The sequence below is a fragment of the Thecamonas trahens genome, assembly GCF_000142905.1.
Source record: "Thecamonas trahens ATCC 50062 unplaced genomic scaffold supercont1.28, whole genome shotgun sequence".
Classification (NCBI taxonomy): Eukaryota; order Apusomonadida; family Apusomonadidae; genus Thecamonas; species Thecamonas trahens.
The window spans coordinates 56630-82611 of NW_013657652.1; the positions used below are offsets into that span (position 1 = coordinate 56630).

Here is a 25982-nt window from a genome sequence, read left to right on the forward strand (position 1 = left end):
GGCTACGCCTTGGCACCCCACTCCCGGCCAGACCAGCTATGAAGTCGCCGTTCCGGTGGCTGAGCGAGCCTATGGATAGAGTGCTATTTGCAATCGCGGTCTTGGCCTTTGTGACCGTCAACGTGGTCACGCTCTCGTTCTCGCTCCAGCGCATGGTCGACGCACGAGAGTCGCCTGCCACAGCTGCCACGGTTCGGCGACGGACCACGGCACCGCTGCTCGATCTGCTGATCTGCTCGCCCGATGTCCTCTCGCCCATGCTCATTTCCTCGCTCCTCTGTGAAACATTCACCACACGCGTCGTCGAGGCCGCCAACGCAGGCACGCCGCCGGAGCAGTTGCTGACTTCTACAACTCGACCATCGTCCCGTGCAACGCGAGGCCGTTTACCCTCGCAGGCTTCTCTTGCGCGCTCATCGAGCCGCCAGGCGTCCTAGTCGACGACGATACTCTGTATGCGTTCTCGATCATGGGTCAAACGGTGACATGTGCCGCCAATGCGACGTTCTGCGGCGTGACCGAGGTGTACGGCCTCTTTACCCTCCGCGGCCGCTCCTCGGAGCTCGCCAACATCCGGCCGTCGCTCAACTCGATCGCCGCCATCCAATCGGTGGCTATTCCGTCAACTGGTATGGCTTTTCTTTCGCTAGGCATCCGCACTCATCGCGACCTCAAAGGCCGCGAGACAACCACATTTCCTCTCACCGCGCGAACGGTGCGGCCGTTTGGCGTTGACCGCAATCCCCAAAAGGCCATCTACGGTCTCCGCGGCGTCTCGTTTGCCATCGAGCTCAACGCCTTTTCATTTGACCTTGAGGAATCGCTCATCACCGAAGTAGTCACCTACGGCGCGCTCGATGTCTTTGCCACCGTCGCCGCCATTTTCTCTCTCACCCTCTCGTCGCTCGTCTGTCTCTTTCCCCACAACCCGACGCTCCCGATTCACTTTCGGTTCGGCCAGCACGGCAAGAAGCGCAACCTCGAGCTCGTCGTTTCGGACAAGCCGAAAGAGCTTGCAGGTGAATGTGGCGGCGGCGACGTCGCGCTTGCTGCGCTCTAGCCGCCCCACTCAACTCACACTGCAGAGTTCTTGCGCACATTGGATGGAACATACCCGTAGTGGAACTTGCGGTGCAGATCCGGCGGAAGGACTCGCTGGTTGATGATGCACTGGATGACGTACTCAAACGAGACAAGCGCAATGCCTGCCAGCCGTGTCGCTTCAACCAGCGCCGCCTCGGGCCGGATATCCGTCACGACCCAGGCGACCGACTCGAACGCCTTTGCCACGTCAACCTGACCAGCATCGAGCATAACTTGCCCCTCGGCCTTGGCAGTGGTCTCAACCTTTGTCGACGCTGGCACTTTCGACACGGCGGCGAGCGGCTCGTCGTCCTTGGACGCCGAGCTCCTGCGAGCGCGCAGCCGGCGCGACGAGCGTGACGTCGACGATCCCGTTTCCGCCTCACTGCTGGCGGCAGCGCCCGGCTGCGACGGCGAGATTGTGAGAGCAGCTGCTGCTGCAGAGGAAGCGGCAGCCTTGGCACTGAGCGCCTGGCGGACTTTGTCAAGCATGGCGTGGATCTGCTTGCGGCCGGCCGGACTCGGCAGCGCGCCGCCAGCGCTGCGGATGACGTGCTCCCAGAATGTGATAAACTTGGGCGATCCGTGGACGGCAACTTGCAGGCCACGGAAAACCCTGTGCTGGAGGGCAAGGACGTTGGCGGCTGACTCGGTCTTGGTCACCAGCGAGTAGCCCGAGGCAATGGTGTACGAGCCGAGCGGGAGGAGTTCTCCAGCTCCGGCCGAGTCAAGGATCCAGCGATAGTGGACAGTCGGGGTGCCGACGGCAAGCGCAATGAGGTACTTGTGGGTCCGCCGCGGGCGGTCCGACACAACAACGAGCCCGGTCCGGGCCACCGACCGAGGGTCTGCGTCTGACTCGGGTGGCGCGTTGACGACCGAGTCCGGGAACGACGACGCCAGCCGCCCACCGTTGCCCTTGATCGCGGCCACGACCGAGGCCTTAGTCTCGACCGCAGACACGTCGTCGAGACCGGTGACCAGGCAGGTGAAGCCACCGAGGATGCCCGCCGGGCGCTCGGCCTCGGTGCTTGCGGCGCGCTTGGTAGACTTGCGCTTTTTGGCCGCCGGTGCGTCACTCGCCGGGCCCTTGCCCGCGCTCGGCGATCGCTTGCGCTTGCTGTTGCTTCCGCTCGACTTGGGCTTGCGGCCTGAGGCGTAGATGCGGTTGCCGTTGGCATCGAGTGGCGGGAGTGCGTTGTGAGTGAGTGTGTGCGCGTAGCAGGCATTGCAGATCGGCGACGCGCCGAGCTTGTTCCGCCGCCACTGCGAGGTCTTGGTCGCCCGACAATGAGCGCAGCTCTGCGCAGGCGACTCGGTCTCGGCCTCGGACGATCGCGCCCGCGCCCGCGCCCGCACCGGTGCAGTCGTCGACGACGACCGTTTGCGCCGCGAGCTGACCACCTTGGAACGCGAGCGTCCGCCTCGCGAGCTGACCGGTGGCGGTGTGGCAGTGAGCGCGCGCCCGGTCTCGAGTGACCGGCGGCGCGGACGCGACGACGGGCTCCCACCCGACTCGAGCGCCATCGCGGCAGAGGCTTCCAGCAGCGCAAGGCCAAGATGGGCTGAAGGCGACGGAGACGGCGACGGCCGTCGCCGTTCGCGCGGCGGAGGAATGAACCGAAAGTTGGACGGAGACGCCCGTGCCTCCCCGGCGACCACGACTTGCATGGGCGAGCCTGCGCGCGCCCGCCTGGTGTCGAGATGTGCCGCCGCCGACGCGCCGAGCGAGACAACCGGCGACGGCGATGGCTGCCGCGCGGCGAGGACCGCCAAAGATTCAAGCGCCGATGCCGCCGACGCCACCGACTTGGTCGGCGTCTCAAACGACGAGCCGCTGCCGGGATGCCGCGGCGGCGTCTGCAAAAGCGTCGCCGGCGTTGCCTGTGTCGTCTGCGTCGCCAGCGACCCTTCCTTGCCTGATCCAGATGCAAGCGGCGCGCCCGGGAGGGTTGCGTCGTCATCGTCCGAGCCGATGTCGACCGGCGACCGCTGCGCGTGGCCCGGCGCTGCGAGTGTCCGGGCCGTGCCGGCCAGCTCTGCAGCCTGCGCAGGACTCAGCGTCGTGTGCGAGGCGGCGAGCGCGCCCTGAAGATGGGCGATGGCTGCGGAGTTGGGGCGCTGGCTTGCCACATCTGCCGCAGCCTCCTTACTCGGCTCACCGCTTGCCGGCTCTGCTGAAGCTACAGCGAGCGAGAACGAGTCCTGCGAGAACGAGTCCTGCGACGGCGGCACGCCGTGCGACGTCTCGCCCCATGTCAACTGCGAGCCCGAGCCTGCGGCCGAGGTCGAGAACACAACGGCGCCAAACTTGGACTCTTCACTCGAAGCGTCCTTGCCGCTCTCTGGATGCGGGGTGAGCTCAAGCGGCGAGGTCTGCGGCGATGCCGTCTCGCGCGGTGACGCGGTCTCGCCCGCCGTATGGCGGGTGCGGGCGGCAACACTCGGCGGCGATGCCGACGACGGGATGACCGTGGAGCGGCTGGCCGGCAGGACGTCCGACGCGCGCTTGAGGACGGATTTTCGCGCGCCAGGGGCTGCAGTGGTTGGCTGGGTCTCCTGAGTCTCATCCGCCATGCCAATCTGGGTCTCGTCGTCGTCAGAGCTCTCCTCCTGCGTCGGCTCCACGCCGCGCAAAGGAACGCTCCCAGTCGGGGCCGAGGCGTCGAGATCGAGAACGAGCCGTGGCGCACCCGCAGCACGCGCCAGCTCTGAACCAAACAGCGGCTGCGAGTTGACCGACGCCGCCGACGCAACTTCGTCGGCGGCAGCCACGTTCATCGGCACAGCTTCGGTCCGCCGAGCTGACGGCGAGACGCCGAGTACCGGTGGTGCCGGCAGTTGATTCGACGACGCACCCGAGGTCGAGTCAGTTGCCTGCGATGTTGCTGAGAGGCCTGTTAGGCCCCCATTTGGTAAGTCCATAGCCAAGACAAGGTCAGGCCGACGACAAGTGCCCGATCAGGTGTGGCGCGTGTGTCCTTGGCCGAGTCGCGAGAACAAGCCTGTGAGGACCGGAATGCGCGGCGGATTCGAGCGTGCACGGGATGCGTAAGCGACGCTGTGCAAAGCTTAGAATCAAAAGTGTGCCACGCGCAGGACCGAGAGCGTGTGCGGTACGGGATCGAGAGCGTGCGCGGTACGGGATCGAGAGCGTGCCGTGGATGCGATGCGATGCGAGCAGACGATCCGGCGAGCGTTCAATCAAACAAACCAAAGAGAGGGCAAGGAGACAGCGACCGGACGAGCAGAAGCAGGTGTAGAGGAGCAGATGTAGAGACACAAGGCTGATAACAGATTGAGGAATGTGTAGATGAAGGTATCAGGATTGTGGCTATATCTCCCTCGTGGATCTCCCGTCCACCAGAGTAGTGTTACCGACCACGTGGCTCTCTCTCGCTCTCTCTCTCTCTCGCCAACCATCCATCCATCCATCCATCCATCACTCGCACGCCCTCTATGGCCCATCGGGTGGGAGGGTATGGAGATCGCGGACATTTGATGCATTCAAAGAGTGCCGAATGAGGTAAAAACATCATGGGGTAGAACATATGATCAAGTAGGGATGGTGGTAGAATTACAATATCAGACTTGATCGCCATAATGAGCAACAGAACCTGTGTGGTTGGTAGCGCTTGCCGCTCAGCCAGCGAACCAGCGAACGATCGATCGAACGAGTGAATGATCGATCGAACGAGTGAATGATCGATCGAACGAGTGAATGATCGATCGAACGAGTGAATGATCGATCGATCAACCGATTGAGCAAACAAGGTCGTCAGGCGCTGTGTGGCAGCTTTGCCCGCTTTGCCCCAAAGCTGTGTCAACCTGCCGCACTTGTGGTGTGGGAGTCGGTCACTCCGCACCCACCCACCCACACACACACACATACACATACACATACACACATACACATAAAACACTCCACCCCACCCAACCCTCACTCAACCTCAACCCCAACCCAACCCAACCCCCCCCCCCCCCCCAACACACACACACACGTACCTATGTCCAGCAGTGACGGGCATGGCAGGCGCAGTGGCCGTCCAAGTGGCGAGCGAGTGGAGGCTGAGCAGGCCGACAAGCCCAGGCCCATGGTGAGGATCAGCACTCTCAACGGCAGCAGTGGCAGTGCTGGTGGCAGTGGCAACATCATTGCCGGTGGTAGCAGCAGCAGCAGCAATAGTATCGGTGGCAGTGCCATCGACAGCACGGGGGGGAGTGTGATGGATGAGACAACCATGCGGAGGAGAGCACACTGGAAGACAAAGCTGGCTCAGATGAAGGCTAATGCTGATGAGGAAGCGAGGCTAGAGTCATCGCTGGGTACTCGCTCTCCCTTTCGTCGCCCTTTGGGATCAACAAGACTTCCTCCTCGAAAACAGCTCGTTTCGTTTGTCGAGCCGCAAGTCGTGCAAGAGTATCCAACCTTGGAAGGCAACGAGGGGGTGTACACCTCGCGGGCTCTTGGTTTCTTCACCATCAACTCCTCGCTCCGGGCTACTGCCATCCGTATCGTCGACGCCCAGTGGTTCACCTACCTTGTCCTTGCTGTTATTGTCGTCAACACTGGTTTCATCTCGGCGTCTACTCCGAGCGATGACCCAAGCTCCACCAAGACCCGCGTGCTCGATGTGGCCGAGCTCACCTTTATGGCCTTCTTTACCCTGGAGATGATGCTCAAGATACTCGCTTTTGGCGCCTTTGCTCACCATCACGCCTATCTCCGCTCCGGATGGAACGTCTTTGACTTTACCATTGTTTGCCTCGGCTACCTCTCGCTCATGGCGCTGCCCATTCTCGCCGGCTCCAACGTCACCGCCCTCCGCACCCTCCGCGTCTTTCGCCCGCTTCGAACTCTCCGCACCATCCGCTGGTTCCGCGGCCCGCGCACCCTCGTCCGCTCGGTCATCGTCTCGCTACCGGGCCTCTTTGATGCCACTGTCCTCCTCCTCTTCTTCATCGCCATCTACGGCATCATGGGCGTGCAACTCTTCGGCGGCGCCCTCCGCCAGCGATGCGTGCACGCTTCCACCGGCGAGCTCGCCCCGCTCACTGCCCGCCTCTGTGGCCTGGCTGACAATACCGCCGGCCTCTCCTGCCCGCCGGACTACGTCTGCACCGCCGCCGGTCCCAATCCGGGACACGGCTTTGAGTCGTTTGACCACTTTGGCGTCGCTGTCATCGTCCTCTGGAACGTTCTCAACCTCGACGGCTGGTCCGCCCTCATGTACTCGCTACAGGACGCCGTCTCGCCGTGGGTGTGGCTCTACTTTGTCACCTTTACACTCCTGCTCTCGTTCTTTGCCGTCACTCTCTTCCTCGCCATCCTCACCGAGTCATTCACTATCACCGCCGAGGAAGAAGAGGTTGCCGCAGCTGCCGACCGCGCACGCTCCATCCGCCGCCAGGCCTCGCAAACAGGCGTCGCCGCGGGCGTCCTCGCCGCTGCCTTTGCCGCGCCGAGCATCCGCAGCCAGGCCTCGGAGCCGCAACCGACCCAACGCGCCGCCTCGCTCGAACGCGGCTGGTCCATTGTGGCCGACGCGCGCCGCGTCGCAGACAACACCACGTGGCTGGAGGGCAAGCCTGCTTGGATCGTGCAGCTCAATGCCGTTGTCCGCTCGCCCACCTTCTTCTTCACCGTCCTTGCCCTCATCCTTCTCAACACCGTCGTCCTCGCCGCCGAGCATCATGGCATGTCGCCGGCGCTCAAGGACTGGCTCGATGCCTTTAACGTCTTCTTCATCGTCCTCTTTGCCATTGAGCTTGCCATCCGCATCGTCGGTCTCGGCCCGCGCCAGTTTGGCAAGGACTACTTTAACGTCTTTGACTCGCTCGTCGTTGCCCTCTCCATCCTCGAAGTTGCTCTTGGCTGGTCGTCGGCCATCTCGGTCTTCCGCGTCGTCCGCCTCCTCCGCGTCGTCCGCATCCTTCGCGTCATGCGATTTGTCAACCGCCTCTCCTCGCTGCGACGCCTCCTTGACACGGTCACCTCCGGCATCGCCGCCGTCTCGTACACTGCCGTCCTCCTCTTCCTTCTCCTCTTCATTTTTGCCATTGTCGGCATGGAGTTGTTTGGCGGCTCGTACTCTGCCCAGCCTGGACGTGCCAACTTTGACACACTCTACTGGTCGTTTGTCGCCGTCTTTCAGACCTTTACCGGTGACCGCTCATCAGACTTGCTCTACGAAGGCATGCGCACGACCACTGTGGTCGGCGCCATCTACTTTGTCGCCCTCACCGCAGTCTCCATCATCCTCAAGTTTCTCTTCCTCGCCGTCATCCTCCACTACTTTACCCACCCATACTCGCCCGACGACCCACTTGCAGGCTCGCTCTCCTCACTCGTCACGCAGGACTCGGGCTCGACCGGTACCGCTGCCAAGCAACAGCCGCGCACGCCCACACCCCAGCTTCCGGACCCGCCGTCGCCGCCACAAGGCCGCATTCCGTTCCCCGCCGTCCCGGCCTCGATGACAGCCGCGCCCTCTCCGCCCACGCCGCAGACTCCCGCCGAAACCGCCGCCGTCGGCAGTGAGCGTAGCTCTGACTCGGCGTCGCCGTCACCCGGCGGCGACTCGCTCCGCACTGCCATGTTCCGCGCCTCTGCCGAGGCAAGCCGCGCGGCCCAGCAGTGGAGTGGGGCCAAGACCAGGACCCGCCCGCGGTCGTCGTCACTCCGCTGGCAGCTGCGGTCCAAGAACGCCTCCAGGTTTACCCCCGAAAAGGCCGAGGCCTTCCAGGTTGCGCCCATCCCCAGCTACAGCGACCTCGCCAAACTCCGCCAGCAGAAGATCGACCACGCCAACTCGGCCGAGCTCCATCGGCTGGCCACCGTCAAGATGTTCACGGCCGCACCACCCAAGCCCAAACCAGCTTCGGTCGTCAGCGCCATCGCTGCTAGCAAGCACCCACTCCCGCCCTCGGCCGACCCGTACGCGCAGGACGCGGCCGAGACCGAGGCTGCAGCCGCCGCATCCTCGGTCCCTGTCCACCGTAGGCTTGGTGTGGCACTCGACGACTCGGGCTATGCTATGTCCATGCGCTCGCATCAGCGGGCATGGCAGGCGCAGCAGCTCCGCGAACAACTGGAAGCCAGCGGGACGATCGCCCACGACCACGCCGTCGAGCCGCCGCCGGACCCGTCGGTTCTTGATCCATCCGGCCCGTCGATGCGGTCACCGCTCTCGCGTGGCGCCGACGCGCCGCGCCGCAAGCGCCGCAAGCGCCGGGTCCGCCGCCTCCCCGACGCCGCATCGCGGCTAGTCCTTGTCAAGAATGAGCTCCTTGTCCCGCGCGGCGGGCGTGAGGCCCATGCCCGCGAGCGCGCCGCCTCGCGCGAGCGCTCCGCACATCCACGCAAGCGCGGCTCGGGTCTGCCGCTGGTTGGCTACGCATGCTTTCTCTCGCGGCGGTCGTGGATCCGAGTCTGGCTTCACTCGATTGTCTCTGCGCCATGGTTCGAGCCGTTCATCAACGTGTGCATCGTGCTCAACTGCGTGTTCATGGCGCTCGACCACCCGGCGGTCGACTCGGCGTCGCCGCTCGGGCGAGCCATCTTTTTGCAAGACTGGGGCTTTCTCCTTCTGTTCACCGCCGAGGTTCTCGCCAAGATGGTGGTGTACGGCGTGTGGTGGGCCGAGTACGCGTACCTCCGCGACAACTGGAACCGTGTAGATGCTGCCGTCGTCGCCCTTGCCTGGCTTGGCCTTCCTTTCGGCAACGTGCTCCGGGGCTTGCGTGGCTTCCGTGCTCTCCGTCCGCTCCGGCTTGTCATCCGCTCGGCCAAGCTCCGGCTGGTGGTCACTGCGCTCTCCAACGCGGTGCCGTCGATGCTACAAATTGTGGTCATTACCCTTGTGTTTTGGCTCATGTTTGGCATCATGGGCGTGACACTCTTCAAAGGCCTCTTCTACGCCTGCAATGATCCGTCTGTTGCTGGGCGCGCAGAGTGCGTCGGCGCCTTTGACCCGGACCCAGTGGTGACCAACGGCACGCTGCTTGCCGGTACCGCCATTCCGCGAGTCTGGGCCAACGCGCCGTACTCATTCGACAACATTGGCGAGGCCATGCTCACTCTTTTTGAGGTCTCGATGCTCCACGGCTGGGCAGACATCATGCGCTCGGGCACCGACGCGACTTCGGTCGACCTCCAGCCATCGCCGTCGAGCAAGCCGGCTGCAGCCATCTACTTTATTGCCTTTATTGTCTTTGGCTCTCTCTTTGTCCTCAACCTCTACATCGGCGTTGTCCTCGACCACCTCAACCAGATGACTTACCGCCGGACTGCGCTTGGCTCGGGCCGGCTGGCATCTATGGCCACACCGGGCCTATGGTCGTTGGTCACGCCTGCACAGCGCAAACTTATCCTCACCCAGCGCGTGCTTGAGGCGACCCAGCCGGAGCGGCCGCCGCCAGCGGTGCCAACCAACCCATTCCGGTTCGAAGCGTATCGCCTTGTCTCGGCACCGCTGTTTGAGGTCGGTGTCGTGGCCGCCATCTTGCTCAACGGCATCATCCTCACCATCGCACACTACCAGCAGCCGAGCGAGGTGACAGACACCCTGTTTGTCGCCAATGTCGTGTTTGTCATTCTCTTTACCCTCGAGCTGGTACTCAAGGTCGCTGCCTGGGGGCCGACCTACTACCTTGGCGACGGATGGAACCGGTTCGACGCCGCTGTTGTCGCTCTCTCTCTCCTCGGCCTCGCCTTGCGATCGGGTGTGGCCCCACCAACTGTCCGAGTCCTCCGTGTCGGGCGGCTGTTCCGGCTGGCGAAGCGGACCCAGACGCTCAACCGCCTGTTCAAGACACTCCTCCACTCACTCCCGTCGCTCTTCAACATCGGCGCGCTCGTCGGCGTCGTCTTCTTTGTCTATGCGCTACTGGGCGTCTCGCTCTTTGGTCGTGTCCGCGTCGCCACGGCGCCGGGCGAGCCGGGCTTCTCGCCGCGTGCCTCTTTCTCGCGGTTTGACTACGCGCTGCTCACGCTCTACCGCGTGGCGACCACGGATGGTTGGGCGGAAGTGATGCGGGCGGCGCAGCTGCAGCCGCCGCAGTGCGATCCCGCGGCCGACAACTGTGGCTCGTCGTGGGCTTCGCTCTACTTCATCTCGTTTGCGCTCACTGGCACCTTTGTCATGCTCAACCTGTTCATTGCGGTGGTGATGGAGAACTTTGCGGACAACGCCGTCATTCCGCCGCAAAAGCTGCGGGTCATCAAACGGTTCAAGCGGTCATGGGCGGCTTCGGATCCCGAGTCGACGGAGTACGTCACGCCGCAGGACCTCATTCTGGTCATGCAGCGGTTGCCGGTGGCCTACTCGGAGCCGTGGGACGAGGCCGACCCAAGTCGCGGGCGTCGGCGCTGGCGGCTGTCGCCGAGGCCGGCCTTCGGATCCACGGCGTCGGCGAGTCGATGAAGGTCTGTGGCGTGACGCTCCCGTGGTTTTGCTCGCAGCCGCATCCGTCGGGGGTGTACTTTAAGGATGTGCTGATGTACGTGGTGGCCATTGCCATCGCCCGCGAGGCCGAGGGCCTCACCGACGACATCGAAGCGAGCGAAGACCTGCCGCCGCCGATGGTTGTCCCTGTCTCGCCGGTCATGAGTTCAGCGTCGTCGTCGACAGCGGTGTCGTCGACCACCTCCGCCGACGATCTCCCGCCGCGCGAGCTCGACTTGGGAGCATCGAGCGACTCGGTCGCCTCGTACTACACCTCGAGCTATGCAGACAGTTTCGACGGTTCGAGTGCCATCGAGCTGGACGAGCTTGCCGCCGTGAGCTCGGACCTGCTTTCGGAGCTCTCCGAGGCGGCGCGGGGCAGCTCGTATTACTCATCGTACTCGTACGCGTATGAGAGCTCAGGGGAGACACGTTAGTGCACCTTCGAGGACGTCGCCCAGGCCGATAAACAGGGGGTCGTACGGATCGCAGGCGACGAGTTCGGCCTGTAGGCGGGCCCGCAGACTGCTTGGTGGCACCCCGAGCAGCTCGGCGGCTGGATCTGGCAACGAGTTGGCGACCAGCGACGCCGCAACATACGGTAGCGACCAGGCCATCGCGGCCGGGAGGAGGTGCAACGAGGTGGCAGCAGCCCATGGGTCGGGATGCGGTGGCGGAGAACCCAGTCGGTTGAGGACCGCGCGCAAGATCGGTGCGTTGGTCACCGCCAGCCGAGGCACTTGGGACGTCCGCAGCAGCAGTGCAATGAGTGCGTCGTCGGGCACCAGCTCTGCCGTGCTCAACCAGTCCAGCGCCACCGTCCGGACGCGGTGGTCTTCCGAAAGCAGAGCCACGCAGAGAGCGGCGCGCTGGACGGCCGGCTCGGGCACGTCGAGGCGGGTAGTGACCAAGAATGAAGTCTCGTCATGATCGAGCGCGTCGCGAAGTGAGTCAAAGCGGGCAAAGGCGTCCACAACAGCAGCATCTGGCAGCATCATGACCGTGAGGCGCCAGAGCGACGCCGGGTCTTCGGACGTTGCCGCTGCGCCATGTACCAGCGCAGTTACGGTGGTGTCAGGCACACCGGCGGAGCGTAACTCTTGGATACGGGCCAGCTGTAGCTCCAGTGCGTGCGGAGGCAGGGGCTGTGGAATGGCTGCGCCCTGGGTAGGGTGGGCGGCAGTTGGTGGTGCTGCTGTGGTGAGTGAGGGCGAGGGTGAGAGTGCAGACTCGGGTGCGACCTCGACGACAAAGTCGTCGTCAGACCCCACGTCCCAGCCCTCGCCATCATCAGACGCGACGTCGACGACAGGCGCAGGCGTGATGAACTCGGGTGCAGCCTCGGGTGCGGCCTCGGATGTGGCTTCGGCCTCGACGACAAACCCACCATCAGACCCCAAGTCCCACCCGTCGCCATCATCAGACGCGACGTCGACGACAGGCGCAGGCGTGATAGACTCGGGTGCAGCCTCGGGTGCAGTCTCGGGTGCGGCCTCGGGTGTGGCTTCGGCCTCGACGACAAAGTCGTCATCCGACCCCACGTCCCACCCGTCGCCATCATCAGACGCTACGTCGACGACAGGCGCAGCTGCGACAAACACGGCTTCAGTCTCGGGTGCGGCCTCGACGACAAAGTCGTCGTCAGACCCCATGTCCCAGCCCTCGCCATCACCCGACGTGACGTCGACGGCAGGCGCAGGCGTGATGAGCTCGGGTGCAGCCTCGGGTGCGGCCTCGGGTGCGGCCTCGGGTGTGGCTTCGGCCTCGACGACAAAGTCGTCATCCGACCCCACGTCCCACCCGTCGCCATCATCAGACGCGACGTCGACGACAGGCGCAGCTGCCACAAACACGGCTTCAGTCTCGGGTGCGGCCTCGACGACAAAGTCGTCGTCAGACCCCATGTCCCAGCCCTCGCCATCATCAGACGCGACGTCGACGACAGGCGCAGGCGTGATAAACTTGGGTGCGGCCTCGGGTGCGGCCTCGGATGCAGCCTCAGGCGTGACAAGCTCGGGTGCCGCCTCCACCTCGACGACAAAGTCATCATCAGACCCCACGTCCCAGCCCTCGCCATCATCAGACGCGACGTCGACGACAGGCGCAGCTGCCACAAACACGGCTTCAGTCTCGGGTGCGGCCTCGACGACAAAGTCGTCGTCAGACCCCATGTCCCAGCCCTCGCCATCACCCGACGTGACGTCGACGGCAGGCGCAGGCGTGATGAGCTCGGGTGCAGCCTCGGGTGCGGCCTCGGGTGCGGCCTCGGGTGTGGCTTCGGCCTCGACGACAAAGTCGTCATCCGACCCCACGTCCCACCCGTCGCCATCATCAGACGCGACGTCGACGACAGGCGCAGCTGCCACAAACACGGCTTCAGTCTCGGGTGCGGCCTCGACGACAAAGTCGTCGTCAGACCCCATGTCCCAGCCCTCGCCATCATCAGACGCGACGTCGACGACAGGCGCAGGCGTGATAAACTTGGGTGCGGCCTCGGGTGCGGCCTCGGATGCAGCCTCAGGCGTGACAAGCTCGGGTGCCGCCTCCACCTCGACGACAAAGTCATCATCAGACCCCACGTCCCAGCCCTCGCCATCATCAGACGCGACGTCGACGACAGGCGCAGCTGCCACAAACACGGCTTCAGTCTCGGGTGCGGCCTCGACGACAAAGTCATCATCAGACCCCACGTCCCAGCCCTCGCCATCATCAGACGCGACGTCGACAACATGCGCTGCTGCGGCAAACACGGCTGCAGCCTCGGGTGTGGCCTCGGGTGCGGCCTCGGTCTCGACGACAAACCCACCATCAGACCCCAAGTCCCAGCCCTCGCCATCATCAGACGCGACGTCGACAACAGGCGCTGCTGCGACAAACTGGGGTGCAGCCTCAACAACACATCCATCATCAGATCCCATGTCCCAGCCGTCGCCATCACCCGACACAGACCCCAGGTCCCAGCCACCTCCACCCGCCAACCCGGCGGGGGACGTCGGAACAGAGACAAAGGCATCACCTTCGCCGTCCTCGCCACTCGCCCATGCGTCGCTGCCGTCGGACGCAGAGCCGCCGCCCCAGTCGTCGAGCCCAAACACCACACTTTCGTCGACATCGCCACCGCTCCACTCGCTATCGACACTTGCGCTCTCCCATGCCCCGCCATCCCACGCTGCAGCATCGGCCTCAGCCACTGCCTGCTCAAGCTCCGCCACAATGCTTGCCGCCACAGCTCGCCGCTCATCGGAAACCTCGGCGTCACTCACGCACTCGCGCGCGGCCTCCACAACACCGGCGAGCACATTACGCGGTGCGTCGTCAGCAACAGTTGCAAGCGCGAGCAGCAACTCGCTCACATCCACCGCTGTGCTTCGGATTCCAGACTTGAACGCACTCGCAAACAGCATGCCGGCCTCCATACCGAGCCCAAACGCTGCTGCCACCCGCATCACAGCTCCATACGCCACTCCGCCCACAATCATTGTCATCAGTGCCGCGTAGAGCGCCTCGCTGCTCCCGGCACTGGCGTCTAGCGCGCTCAGGTGCGCTCGCACGCACTGCAAACTCGCGGCTCGCTCGATCCGCAAAATTGTCTGTACATGGAGCGCCAGCTCTCGTGCAACAAAGCCGCGCTCGTTACCCAGCCCGGCGCCCAGCGCATGCAGCACCCGGACCCGCTCTTCGCGGCTTGCTCTGCCCATGTACGGCGCCCCTCGCGCCACTCCCTGCGCCACAAGTCCAGCGTGCTCGTCTGACACCCACTCCAGCGGTACAGCTCGCCCGAGCGCGCCCACGTGCTGCGCCATCGCCGCCCCGTTGCTGCCACACAGCACGCGGTCGAGCGCCGCAAACACCACAAGCGATCGGCTCACCGCTCCGCGTCCCAGCGCGCCCACAACAAGACTCGGCCCGCCGCGAGCAATCGCGCCCACATTCCGCACATTGAGCCACCGAAGAAGCACCGAAGCCACTGCGCCTTCGCCAGACTCCGCCTCAACAAGCAGCCCGTAGTCGGCCCGTGGCATCTCGAGTGCAAGCAGTCTCAGACCCTCCACGTGATCCGCCCATTGGCTGGCCGCAATCCCGAGGAGCCGCCCGCCATACGTAGCAGCATCCTCGCCGGCAGCCTCGATTCCAAGCACAAACAGCAGCAGCCACATCGGGCACAGCACAGCGCCCTCCTCTCCTCGCGCAGCTGCGCTCGCCTCACCGCACGACACCACAGCGTCGAGAACAGCTCCTCGCTCGGCTACTTGCGCCAGCGCGCCACGGTAAGCCTCAACGCATGCGGCGGCCCGTGCCCGGAGTTCCTCCACGCGACCTCCCCGAGCCAGCGCTAGACACTCAGCAAGCCGCGCCGCCAGCACATCGTGCGCAAAGCCGGCCACATCAGCTACGCCATGCTCTGCCGCAAGCTCCAGTGCCGCCACCACGCTGTCGTCGTCACGGGCGAGCGCAAGCAGTGCCTCGCGCATACTACCAGCTGTGGCTCTCACCCCATGAGCCTCGAGTACCCTTCTCAGCTTATCGGCTGTGCAGGCCTCTTCAAGCTCGCGTCCCAGCGCAGCGGTCTCGGTCGTCGCCGCCAGTGCCGAAATCACCTCATCCACTGAGCTCTGCAGTGCCTTGCGCCCCAGACCACACACGCTCGCTGCCGTCAGGTAGCCCCGCAGCACTGCAAGCGATCCTGCAGGTGCGTCAGCAGCCGTGGCCAGCTCCACAACGCCGGCCACCGCAGCATCCTGAACAGCACGCGGCACGCACGCCAGCATCGCCGTCAGAAGCACCACGTCAGAGCATGCCAGTGCAGGCGCGGCACGGACAACAGCCTGTTCAAACGCCTCACCGCCACACAGTGCCGCCGCATGCAGGTACATCTCCATCAGCCGCGGCACAACTCCCTGGCCAGGCCCGCCACCATACGCCAGAAGCGGCGTCTGTGGCCGCCGCGCAAAGCCCTCGTACAATGCGTACACCCACGGCTGGTGCGGCAGCTCGCCCATCCACGACTTGAGCCGTCGCTCCAGTGCGCCGTGCCACTGCGGCCGGTCGAGCGCTCGCCACAACGACTGCACAGCATCTGCCACGCCGTCAGGCACGACCACAGCCGGCTCGCCGCTGCCAGCTTCCTCGCTGCTGCTCGCAACAACCCGCGATCGCAGAAACGACGCCGCGTGTGCCGCAGAACTCGACAATCGCTTCAGCGAGAGCCCGCTTGCCTCGCCGCCGATCTCTCGCTCACGTCCCGCAGCTTTCTCACCCAACGCCTCCACCACCGCAGCCTGGACCTCCAGGCTCCCAATCGTCTCCAGAAGCCCCACCAGCGAATTGCCGTCGGCTCCGGCCAGCGCTGCCCGACCAAGCTCTAGCCGCTCGCGATACAGAGTCCACTCGCCATCGCAGATCAAGGGGAGCGCCAGCTCGATAAACTCGCGTTCGTGACCGCCGTCGCGCAGCTCGCGCGCAAGTCGAAGAGCCACCCCGTACGAGCCCTGTGCGTGCGCTGACTGGCCAATCACAACCTTAACCCGTGCCTGGTCTTCGTTGTCGTCGAGCCCCAGCCGCTTTGCCAGCCGCAGCACCGCCGTTGGGTCGCGATGCGCCGTCGGCTTGGACGCCAGCACCTGCCCAATGAGCTCAACCGGCTGTGCAAGTCGCACTTGCAGCGGCACTACCGGCACACCATACGAGTCCACAAGCTCTACAGCCTCGATCAGCTTCAGCTCAGCTTCCACCGCAGAGCAGCCCGCCTGACGCGCATCGCCGCTCGGCCCTGGGAGGAGCTGCAGCGCCCGTCGCGCATGCTGCACCGCCACATCGTCCAGAGCTGCCGCCGAGTTGAACCACTCGCGCGCCACTTCGAGCACGAGGCCCTCCAGAACATGTCCCGGAATCTTGCTCGCCAGCGCAGACACGCTGTCAAACTGTGCCTCTCCGAGAAGCGTCGCCACCGCCAGCCGGTACACCTCCTCCCGACCCAGGAGATCTCCAAACAGCACCCCGCACACATCCGCCACAGTCTCTACCGCAGCGAGCTGCTCACGGCTCCGTCCGCCGCTTCGTCGCACCGCACTCGCCACTGCCTTTTTCGCCACCGCCTTACCGTCGGCCCCGTCGCGGGCTGTCCGCCCAAATGCAGACGGCGAGAGCACGACATCAAGTCCGCGCAGCAACGCCAGTGCTTCAAGCTGTTCGACGAGTCTCGCAACATCGCCTCCAAGCAGCGTCTCCTCGCCGCGAGGTGCTGCGCCCAGTGCCGCCGCCGCCTCGCTCAGCCGCGCATCGTGGATCGCCGCCGCAGACTGAGGCACCTCCACGTATGCCACGCCCAGCAGGACCGCGGCCCGATCGTCCCAGCTCGCCAGGTACGCTGGTGATGCCACGACGGCGTGCACTTGTGCCAACACCTGACACACGCACTCCCCAAGCTGCTCGGAGCTCATCTCCGCCTCGCCGAGATTCTCCACTGCACCAGCAAGCCCGCTCGCCAGCCATCGCGGGAGCTCGGCACTGAGCGACGCCTCGTAGTGACTCGGCCACACTCCCAGCAGCGGCACCACCCACCGTGCCAGCGCTGCCTCTAGCGACACCGCCGGCCCGTCTCCGCCATCAAACACGAGCGATGGGCTAAGAATTGCGTCAAACACTTCAGGTGCAGACAGGCTCCGCAGCGCGGCGATACTCCACATACCCGTGCGCGGTGGCGGAGGCGCCTGAAGATCGTACACAAGGATCGAGAGCGTGTCAAGCTCGGTCGCCACAAGCTCCAGACCTGGCGTGTTGTGCGGCGGCACCATCGCCAGCGAGATCCACGCCTCGGCCACGTCGACAAGTCCTGTTTCGGCCTCGACAGCCAGCGCCCGTTGGCACCACCAGTTGATGACCTCGTCGACCGACGGCGGCCTGCTCCGCGCTGCAAGCTCGGCTTCGCTTGTTGCAGGCGGCCAGACCGCTGGTAGCCATCCGGTATCGGTACTGGCCAGGGTATGGGCGTACTCGGCCTTCAGCACCTCGGGGCTCGGCACCAGCCCAGTCGCAGCGCTTGTCCGCTGAGGCGGCGCGTACCACGCCACGACATACAGCTTGTCATCGTCGCTGCCGCTGATGCACGGGAGAAGGAGCGAAAACGTCTCCGGAGGCTCAGTCAGCGGGAGCTCGGCAATAATCGCCAGGTACGACGGCAGCGTCTCGGTGGGGAAAAAGGTAAACAGCACCTCCAGCGCAGTTACCGCGCCACTGCGCGCTGCGTCCAGCGCCACCTCAGCGAGGTTGGCATCGCGGAACTGCAAAAAGGCCATTGGATCAAAGCCGGCACCGTGAATCCGCACAAACGCCTCCAGTCGGTCTGCGTACTGCGCCAGCCGCAGCGCACATCGCACACCCTCCACCGATGCCCCAGTGCCAGGCAGCGCCGGCTCGAGCTCCGCGAGCAGCTCCGCGCCGTATCTATACAGAGCTCGCGCCTGGTGCACATCGTCCGGCACGTACTCGACCACTTGCGCCAGCACCCACTCTTTGTCGACCACAGGATCAAGCATGGCGTGCAGGGCGTCGGCGTCAAAGCTGCCTCGCGTCGCGTGCCACTGCGCCTGATACACAGGGTCGGTCGAGAGCCCGCGTGCTAGTGCCACCTCGAGCGCCGCGCCATAGTCACCCGCAGCAATTCGCCGCCGACACAGCTGTAGCGGCGTCGTTTGCACCAGCGACGCCAGCCCGCTCGTCCGTGCTGGCACGTCCACCTGGAGCCACGCCGGGTGCGCCCATTGGACCTCGTTGCCGGTCAGCCGCATCAGCAGCGTCCGCGTCATCGCCGAACACCACGACAGCTGCTCACCGGTCTCGGCCACCTCGCTAGCCTCGCTTCCGTCGTCATCGCTGCACTCGTCGTCGGCGTCGTCGCCTCCAAAAGCCGCCCGCGAGTGCCGCCCGCCGGCAACCGTTCCGGTCGGCGACGACAACGGCGTGGCGTCAAAATTGCTCAACGCCAGCAGCGGCTCGCCCCAGGCTGCAGGCACCGCAATGGTACTCGTCCGCGAGCCATAAATCCACGTCGTAGCCGTAAGCGGCGACGAAACAAGCACCGGCGCTGCCCCATACGCCTTGAACGCCACCTCCTCGCCCACCGGCGTCTCTGCCCACGGCTGCCGCACAAGCGCCACCGCGCCCGACACAAAACCGGCCGCGAGTACCTCGTCCGAAAACCATGCGAGACTCACAACACGGCTCGACTCGCCGGTAAGCTCGGCAAACTGTGTCGGTGAGAAGAGTGCCGTCACCGTAGTCGGCGCCTCGCTCGCCAGATCATACAGCGCCACTCCGCCGTCGCCAGTGTGGCTCGCCAGGTAGCACGAGGACGCACCGCCTTCGCCACGCTGTGGTGGCGCGAGCTGGAGCCCGACGAGGCCGCACGCCAGGGCCGCACGCGACACGCCATCAGCGGCCCATGGCAGCCACGACCGCGGTACGGGCTCGGCCATCGACGTCGACGCTGCCGCCAACTCGAAACTGCCCGTTCCCGGTCCCTGGAAGGTGTGGAGCGAGAGCGACGGCGCCCACTCTAGCGCCGCGCCCGCCCGCCGCCGCGCTCCGCCCACAACCAGCGTCTTTCGGGATGCATCCCACGCCAGCGCCCGCACCAGTGTGTGATGCTGGTCGAGATCCGCGACTTGGCCGAGAATATCGACCTCTGTCACATTGTGCTCGGCGAGCTCGCCTTCAGCGGCCCGGACGCCGGCGACAACAATTCTGCCGTTGCCGGTCCGCAGCGCCAGCTCGATGCGCGTTACACCTGCGCGAGCACTCCCATCCGCCGCCGCCGCCCACACCACCACAGCCTCGGCCACGCTGAACGGAACGCTGACGTCGGCGACTACGATCAGATCGGCGGTGGCTGAGCCTGCCGGCGGCACATACCGCAGCACAACCAGCCTTGATTGCGGCTCGCTCCGATCCGGCACAACAAGAACAAGGACAGGAGTCTCCGGAAGCCAAGCAATCGAAGCCTCCAGCAGCGAGCCGCCCGGAGTGTAGAGCGCAAACGGAGCCGGCGGTGCTGCAGTGTGTTCGGCTGAGAAGATCAGCACATGCTCGGCCGATGTGAGGCCGAGCAGCGGAAGCGAGTCATGCGCAACAGCAGACGGACGGCGAATGACTTTGCCAGCCAAAGTCACATTGCCGGATCCCAGAATTGAATCTGAGTCGCCATCACCATCACCATCACCATCACCATCGCCATCGTCATCGTCATGGCCTCCATGAGAGTGGCGGCGGAGTGTGGCGGCCAGTGGAGGCACTCGACACGTGGCTGTCTCGGACAAGGGACGGAAGGGGAAAGCCTTGGTAGCGAGTTCGGGAAGCAGTTCTCGGACAAACGGTCCATGTTGCGTCACGTCGTAGAGGTACTCTTCCTCCTCTCCTACTCTGGACTCACTGCTCGCCATGGCTCGCGTAAACGAGTCGAGTGGCCGAGGGGGTGGCCAGGGGGGGGGGGGGAGGGGGGGGGCTGACCGACTGGTGACCGACTAGAGACCGACGAGCGACCAACCGATCGGGCGACAAGCGATGACAAGCGATGACAAGCGATGACACGCGACGATACGTGACGACAAGCGACACGCGAGATACAAACCGACAAACCGCCTGCCCGCCAAGTCGCCAACCCCGTATATCCAAACAGATGACTCGCAAATGGACGATCGGCCGCTCGACCGACTCGCCTGAAGGGCTTTATTGGGCATCCGGGGTGGAGACCGACTCGACTTGGGCCTGGAGTCCCTCCAGGTTGGTGATCTGGGCCTGGATATCGTTGTGGGCGTTGTCAAGGCCGGCGTGCTCAGAGCGGAGAACGTCCTTGGTGTTGATAATAGCCTCGCGAAGCGGGAGGAGCGCCGACGTGACCTTGGACTCGAGGCTGGCGGCGAGGGCAGGCTCGAGCGAGGCATGGAAGTCGGTGGCGGCGGCGGTGAGATCGGCCTTGATCCGCGACCAGCCGACATTGAGAATGCCGACACCGGCGAGGGCGGCGATGCCCGCGGCACCGACCGCCATTAGCGACTCTGACGTCGCGAGGCCGAGCGCCGGGCCAAAGGCGTAGGCACCGGCGCCCGAACCGAGTGCAACGATCTCGTAAGCCAGGACCGTGGTGCGGAGCGAGTTGAGCCGCGCCCCGACATCGATGGCCTTGAGCTGGCGGCCGTCGTCGGAGAGTGCAGCGTCGGCGAGCGAGTCGAGCTCGTCGGCGAGCACCCGCCGCGGGATGGCGTTGCCCACCGGCCCGCTGCGGTCGAGGCTGCGGCGGACGGTGCGGAGCTCCGAGGCGCCGGCGCCCGAGGCCCGGATGGCTTCGGGCGCGTCGCCGCCCACAAACGCTTCAGCGTCGTCGATGGCGGAGCTGAGGACCTCTGACGCCGAGTTGAGCTCGATCTGTACGTCGCGGGTGAGTGCGTTGAGAGTCTCGCGGACCGGCGGCAGCGCCTCGCTCAGCGCCTTGCCCGGTGCAAAGTCGGCCGGCACGCCGGTGAAGAACGCCGACGAGGCCGACGGCAGCTTCGCGGCCAGCTTGGGGCCAAGCGCCTTGAAGCTCGGAGCCGCCTGCTTGAGCTCGGTCTTGAGGCCACGCTTGAAGAGGTCGAGCGCCACATCGTAGCTCTCGGTCGCCTCGGTGAGCGGGACGGCGAGCGCGTCGAGCTTGCCGCGCGCGTCGTTGACCCGGGTGTCGAGATGGATGAGCGCGTCGAGGCCGAGCTGCAGCGGCGCACGGAGCTTGATGAACTTGCGCACGTCAGACGAGAGGACTTGCGAGAGGTGGTCACGAAGCGCGCCGAGCCGCGAGTCGGCCCACTCCTGCGTCGCTTCGGGCGCCTCGGGCTTTGCCGCTCGTGCGTCCTTGGCCTTTTTGGCCGAGACAGGCAGGTAGAGGGTGCCCGGCTCGAGGTACTTGGATGCGTTCTTGCTCGCCTGAGCGAGGAGGCCTTCCAGCTCGACTTCAGAGTTGGTCTGGTCGATGCGGTTGAGAACGACAATCACCGACCGATGGTTGCCGACCGCCTTGAGCAGAGTGTGCTCGGCGACGCCCGAGAGCGCGTTGGTGGTGTTGGTCACCAACAGCAGCAAGTCCGAGTGCGGCAGCGAGTCGAGCGAGAGGAACTCGTGGCCCTCGGCAGCAGCGCCAACGCCTGGGGTGTCGATCACCTCGATGGCGTGATCGCGGAGCCAGGCGACGTCGGCCGAGACATGGATGGGAGCGCCCGGCTCATCACCCTCGGCAACAGCCGATGCCTTTGAACCGTAGTTGATGCGATGGACAGCAGAAGTGGTAACCTCTGCGCCTTCGGGCGTCAGATCAGCACCCAACAGAGCATTGACCAGAGTCGACTTGCCGGTGTTGAAGTTGCCGACGACGGCCAGACGAAAGGGAGCCGCCAGATCATCACGAGCTGCCCGCAGAGCATCTGCCACATCGACGCCATCAGTCGATGACTTTGATCCAGCACTTGCAGAGGTAAGCGACGGAGAAGTCGTGGTGGCCGTCGTAGGCATGGCCACCTTGAACGAGCTGGCTGTCTCGGTAGCTGATGCCAGAGCTGACCGGACTCGGTCGTACACGTCGCGCTTACCATGGGCCACTGGCGCGTCAGCCACCGTGCTCATGGCCCCAGCACGCAGTGCGTGAACAGGTCGCAGAAAGATAGCAGTCCGCAGCATTGGCTATGTGGTGGTGGACACAGTGAGGTGTACTTGCTTGTCCCTTGCCTCTGTCTGCACCTGGGAAGCTCTCTCTCTCCCCCCCCCCCCCCCCCCCCCCCGGCAGTCCGGCTGGCCGGCAGCGGAGGGATCGGCTCGGTCGCTTTACTGGCAGCGGCGGGCGGGTGGCCGGCGGATGGCTTTTTTGCGAGATCGGCGCGGCCGCTGTTGGTCCCGTGCCGATGGCTGGTGCCAGTCGACCGGCCGATCCAGGTCGGCTGGCTAGAGGCAGTACTTGGTGTGGGGGTTTTGAAACTGCCCATAGCGTGGAGGTCGGCTACTCTGGATTGCGGTCGACGCTCGCTTGCAGTCGGTCGGGAGGTGGGAGATCGGCTGACGCATTGAGGTGCTCAACAAAGAGCGAAATCTCGCGGAGCTCGACGGCGTCGGGGACGCGGAAGAATACATTGCGAAGCCAGCGCTCCGGGAGTGAGCGCAGCTCGGGCACCGTCGAGTGCGAGTCGGCGTCGCCAGCAGCAGGCACCCGGCGGGTCTCGCGGATGACGCCGCGAACAAGGAGCGCAATCCGCCGGAAGAGCGTGAGGCCCATGACCGCAGCGCCGCCGGTGGCGGCCACAAGGCGCGGCGGGAAGACATACAAAAGCGCCGAGGCCACCACAGCGACGATGCCGAGCCCGATGTAGAGCCACGCTGAGAGCAAGGCGTCAGCCCAGCCAAAGAACGCGCGGATCCGCTCCGATGCGCTCGTCGCCCGCTCAAGAGCAGACGAGACCTTGACCAGCAGTTTGCGGGCCTTGGCCATCACCTGCAGCGACTTGCCCGACACCGCCCCCATTGCTCCAAGAACGCTCCCGCCCACGCCCGATGTGTTGTTCTTGCCATTATCCGCATCCTCGTCGTCGCTCTCCGACTCATCGTCAGAGTCCGGGCCCGACGGCGCATGCCGAGACGCAAAGATCGACTCGGGCCCGCCTGCCCTCGCACCGCTCCGCGCCTCCCACAGTGAGTGGAGCGAGAGGAAGAGCAAGACGCCAAAACCGAGCAGCGGAAGCGCAAAGGCGGGTGCAAAGCCCGCCGCATAGACATACACCGCGAGCCCGGCAAGAGACGCAAATGGCGCCTCCCATAGCAACGCCCTGCACACCAGCCGCATCCACGCCGGCGGGTGGATCATAGCCTCGAATCGCCGCGCGTTCGACCGGATGTAGCCAAAGTCTTCCAGCGGCCGCGGCGGGTGCGCCCATCGATCCGAGACCATGGCCACCGCTGGTGCTGGCACAGTGTACCGCCAGTCGAGCCGAAGCGTGACCACCACCGCAAATGCGTCGGCGTTGGCTGCTAGTGGCGGATTGGTCAGCAGCGAGGAGAGCGGCTGGCGTGGCGGGACCGCGCCGACACCCACTGGCGGAAAGAGGGCAAGCTCAAACTCGACAGACCGCCGCGAGACGGGCCGGACATGCGGCAGCCGCCGCGCCAGCACTGCCCGCAGCGGGATCGACGCGTGACCCAAAAGCACCGCGTCGTCCTCCTTCTCGCCCGCCGCAATCCGCAGCTCAAGAAGGACAACCGCCGAAATGTCGGTGAGCGCAAGCGGGAGCGTCCCGATCTCGCTCAGACTCTGAACGAGTGAGCTGTGCGCCCGCGTGCCCTCGGCGTGAGCTGCCGCAAAGTACAGCCGCCGCCGCGGCAACCGCACACCCTGTGGCTCCCGGAGCACACGCCCACCCATGACCGTCAAGCCGAGCTCAACCGCTGTCCGATGGGTAGCAGCCACGGCCGCCACCTCGCGCCGGTGCGTCCGCCACGACTCCATCGACTTCTCGCCCAGCATCTGCGTAGTGAACGAGGTAAAGGTCGAGACCTTGTCGCCGAGCGACGCACCGCTGGCGCCGGCAGTCAGCGCCGCGCCAAGCACGCCCTTAGCCTTGGCCTTGTTCCCATCCTTGCCGCTCTCGCCGGCAGCTTGGGCCATCATGCCCGAGACGGCCTCACGCGGAAAGTCAAAGCCAAGCGCTTCTGCCGCGTTCCCGGCCATCGCCAGCAGTTTCTCGGTCCCTGATTTGCGCCGCCGCGGACTCGGCGACCGCGACAGCCGCGGTGATCGCGAGTTCGACCGCGACCGCGCATGCGTAAACTGATCGTCCACCGCGAGCCTGTCCGGATACAAAGACGACTTGGCGCCCTTGTTTTCCCCGGTCTTGGGTGACGGCTCCTCACTGCCGGGGCCCGACGACCGTGCCACCAGCGCGTCCTTCACCCCGGACACCAGGTTCTTGAAGAGGATTTTCCCGCGCGACGGCCTCCGCTCTCGCCTCCGCTTCTCCACTACCTCCAACAGCTCGCGCTCTTTCTTGGTATGGACGTGACCATCATGCAGGCCGCTTGTCACCAGTTTTGCTTCCTCCTGCACTTTCTCCGGGCTCGCCGATCTGCGCGTCGTCCTCCTGCGCCTTGATCCCGATCCTGGAGTCCTCCTCCTCTTCTTCCTCCTCGTCGCCGACTCTGGCGTCTGAGAGCCACTCGTTCTTGAAGGACTAGCCTCCACCACCCGACCTGAGCCTCTACTCTGCCTCTCCCGGGTATCGCCTCCATCCCTGGTACTCCTCCGTCTGCGATGCTTCTTCCTCGACGACTTATTGCCGTGCGATCCCTGCAGCGGCGATGACACCAGATGCTCCTGCAATGACGAACCCATTCCTTGTGATGCCCCCAGATGCCCATGTGACCGTGATCCCTTCAGCCCCTGCCTTTGATCGCCACCACCTCCCACTTCCTTCCGCTGTCCTCCGCGTTGTCCGTCCCCACCACCACCACCACCACCACCACCACCACCACCCCCACCACCACCACCACCACCTGCAAGACGGAGGCACTCATCGGTGTGGCTGATTGGCATTGGCTTGACGTGGGAATGCCGATAGAGAGAGGTAGAGGGTGGGGGGAGAGAGCAGCAGAGACGCTGTGGAGCACACAGCAACGTTTGAATCCAAGTCGTGGCAGTCTCCTCCTGCTGCAAGACGGAGGCACTCATCGGTGTGGCTGATTGGCATTGGCTTGACGTGGGAATGCCTATCCCCGCAGTCTTCTCCTGCTGCAAGACGGAGGCACTCATCGGTGTGGCTGAATGGCATTGGCTTGACGTGGGAGTGCCTATCCCCGCAGTCTCCTCCTGCTGCAAGACGGAGGCACTCATCGGTGGCTGATTGGCGTTGGCTTGACGTGGGAGTGCCGATCCCCGCAGTCTCCTCCTGCTGCAAGACGGAGGCACTCATCGGTGGCTGATTGGCGTTGGCTTGACGTGGGAATGCCGATCCCCACACGATTGTTGTGGTACTCGCCCGTCTGCATTATGCTCGTGGTGTCGTTGTGGCGGTGGGCGTTGGTTCAATCGCTGGCCGCTTTGGTGGCATGGCTCATGGGCTCATCATCATCAAACTCATCGTTGGTTGTTCCATGCGCATGCGTTGTCAAGCGCTGGACCGATCGCGTGGCAGTGACTTGTACCGCCCGCGCAACAGCAGTGCTCGCTACGCTCGCCGCGGTGTCAAGAACAAGGAAGAGCCGAGTGGTTAGATAGGCGTCGACAAGGGCGTTGTGGAGGATGCAACCGTCTAGCTGGATGCCAACGGCGTCGCAGGCCGCTGCAAGACAAGCAGATCCGGACATCAGCGCCCGGTACCTGGTCATGGTGCAGACGACCTCGCCGACAGGGAGCGGCGGCAGCCCGAGGCGATCGAGGCAGCGCAGGAGGAC

The 25982-nt window shown here is 64.9% G+C and overlaps 6 protein-coding genes across 6 annotated transcripts; 2 read left to right on the top strand and 4 right to left on the bottom strand.

Moving 5' to 3' along the window:
• Positions 1 to 38: 38 nt before the first annotated feature.
• On the top strand, positions 39 to 1060 carry AMSG_06298 (uncharacterized protein; the record flags this gene model as incomplete). The annotated part of the gene is made up of 2 exons (XM_013901549.1): positions 39 to 337; positions 382 to 1060. 2 exons carry the CDS (start codon positions 39 to 41, stop codon positions 1058 to 1060), a joined length of 978 nt encoding a protein of 325 aa, XP_013757003.1.
• On the bottom strand, positions 788 to 4551 carry AMSG_06299 (uncharacterized protein; the record flags this gene model as incomplete). The annotated part of the gene is made up of 2 exons (XM_013901550.1): positions 788 to 3980; positions 4536 to 4551. 2 exons carry the CDS (start codon positions 4549 to 4551, stop codon positions 1075 to 1077), a joined length of 2922 nt encoding a protein of 973 aa, XP_013757004.1. The 3' UTR covers positions 788 to 1074.
• Positions 4552 to 5363: 812 nt separating this feature from the next.
• AMSG_06300 (voltage-dependent T-type calcium channel subunit alpha-1I) lies at positions 5364 to 11013 on the top strand (the record flags this gene model as incomplete). Its single annotated transcript, XM_013901551.1, has 4 exons — positions 5364 to 5409; positions 5494 to 10400; positions 10439 to 10794; positions 10856 to 11013. The coding sequence occupies 4 exons, from the start codon at positions 5364 to 5366 to the stop codon at positions 10866 to 10868; spliced, it is 5322 nt and encodes a 1773-aa protein (XP_013757005.1). The 3' UTR covers positions 10869 to 11013.
• Positions 10949 to 19966, bottom strand: AMSG_06301 (uncharacterized protein; the record flags this gene model as incomplete). Its single annotated transcript, XM_013901552.1, has 3 exons — positions 10949 to 11869; positions 12770 to 19776; positions 19849 to 19966. 3 exons carry the CDS (start codon positions 19964 to 19966, stop codon positions 10949 to 10951), a joined length of 8046 nt encoding a protein of 2681 aa, XP_013757006.1.
• A 286-nt stretch (positions 19967 to 20252) lies between these two features.
• AMSG_11964 (uncharacterized protein) lies at positions 20253 to 24924 on the bottom strand (the record flags this gene model as incomplete). Its single annotated transcript, XM_013901667.1, has 4 exons — positions 20253 to 22170; positions 22607 to 24554; positions 24640 to 24731; positions 24860 to 24924. The coding sequence occupies 4 exons, from the start codon at positions 24922 to 24924 to the stop codon at positions 20253 to 20255; spliced, it is 4023 nt and encodes a 1340-aa protein (XP_013757121.1).
• Positions 24925 to 25613: 689 nt separating this feature from the next.
• AMSG_11965 (uncharacterized protein) lies at positions 25614 to 25916 on the bottom strand (the record flags this gene model as incomplete). The annotated part of the gene is made up of 1 exon (XM_013901668.1): positions 25614 to 25916. One exon carries the CDS (start codon positions 25914 to 25916, stop codon positions 25614 to 25616), a length of 303 nt encoding a protein of 100 aa, XP_013757122.1.
• Positions 25917 to 25982: the final 66 nt, after the last annotated feature.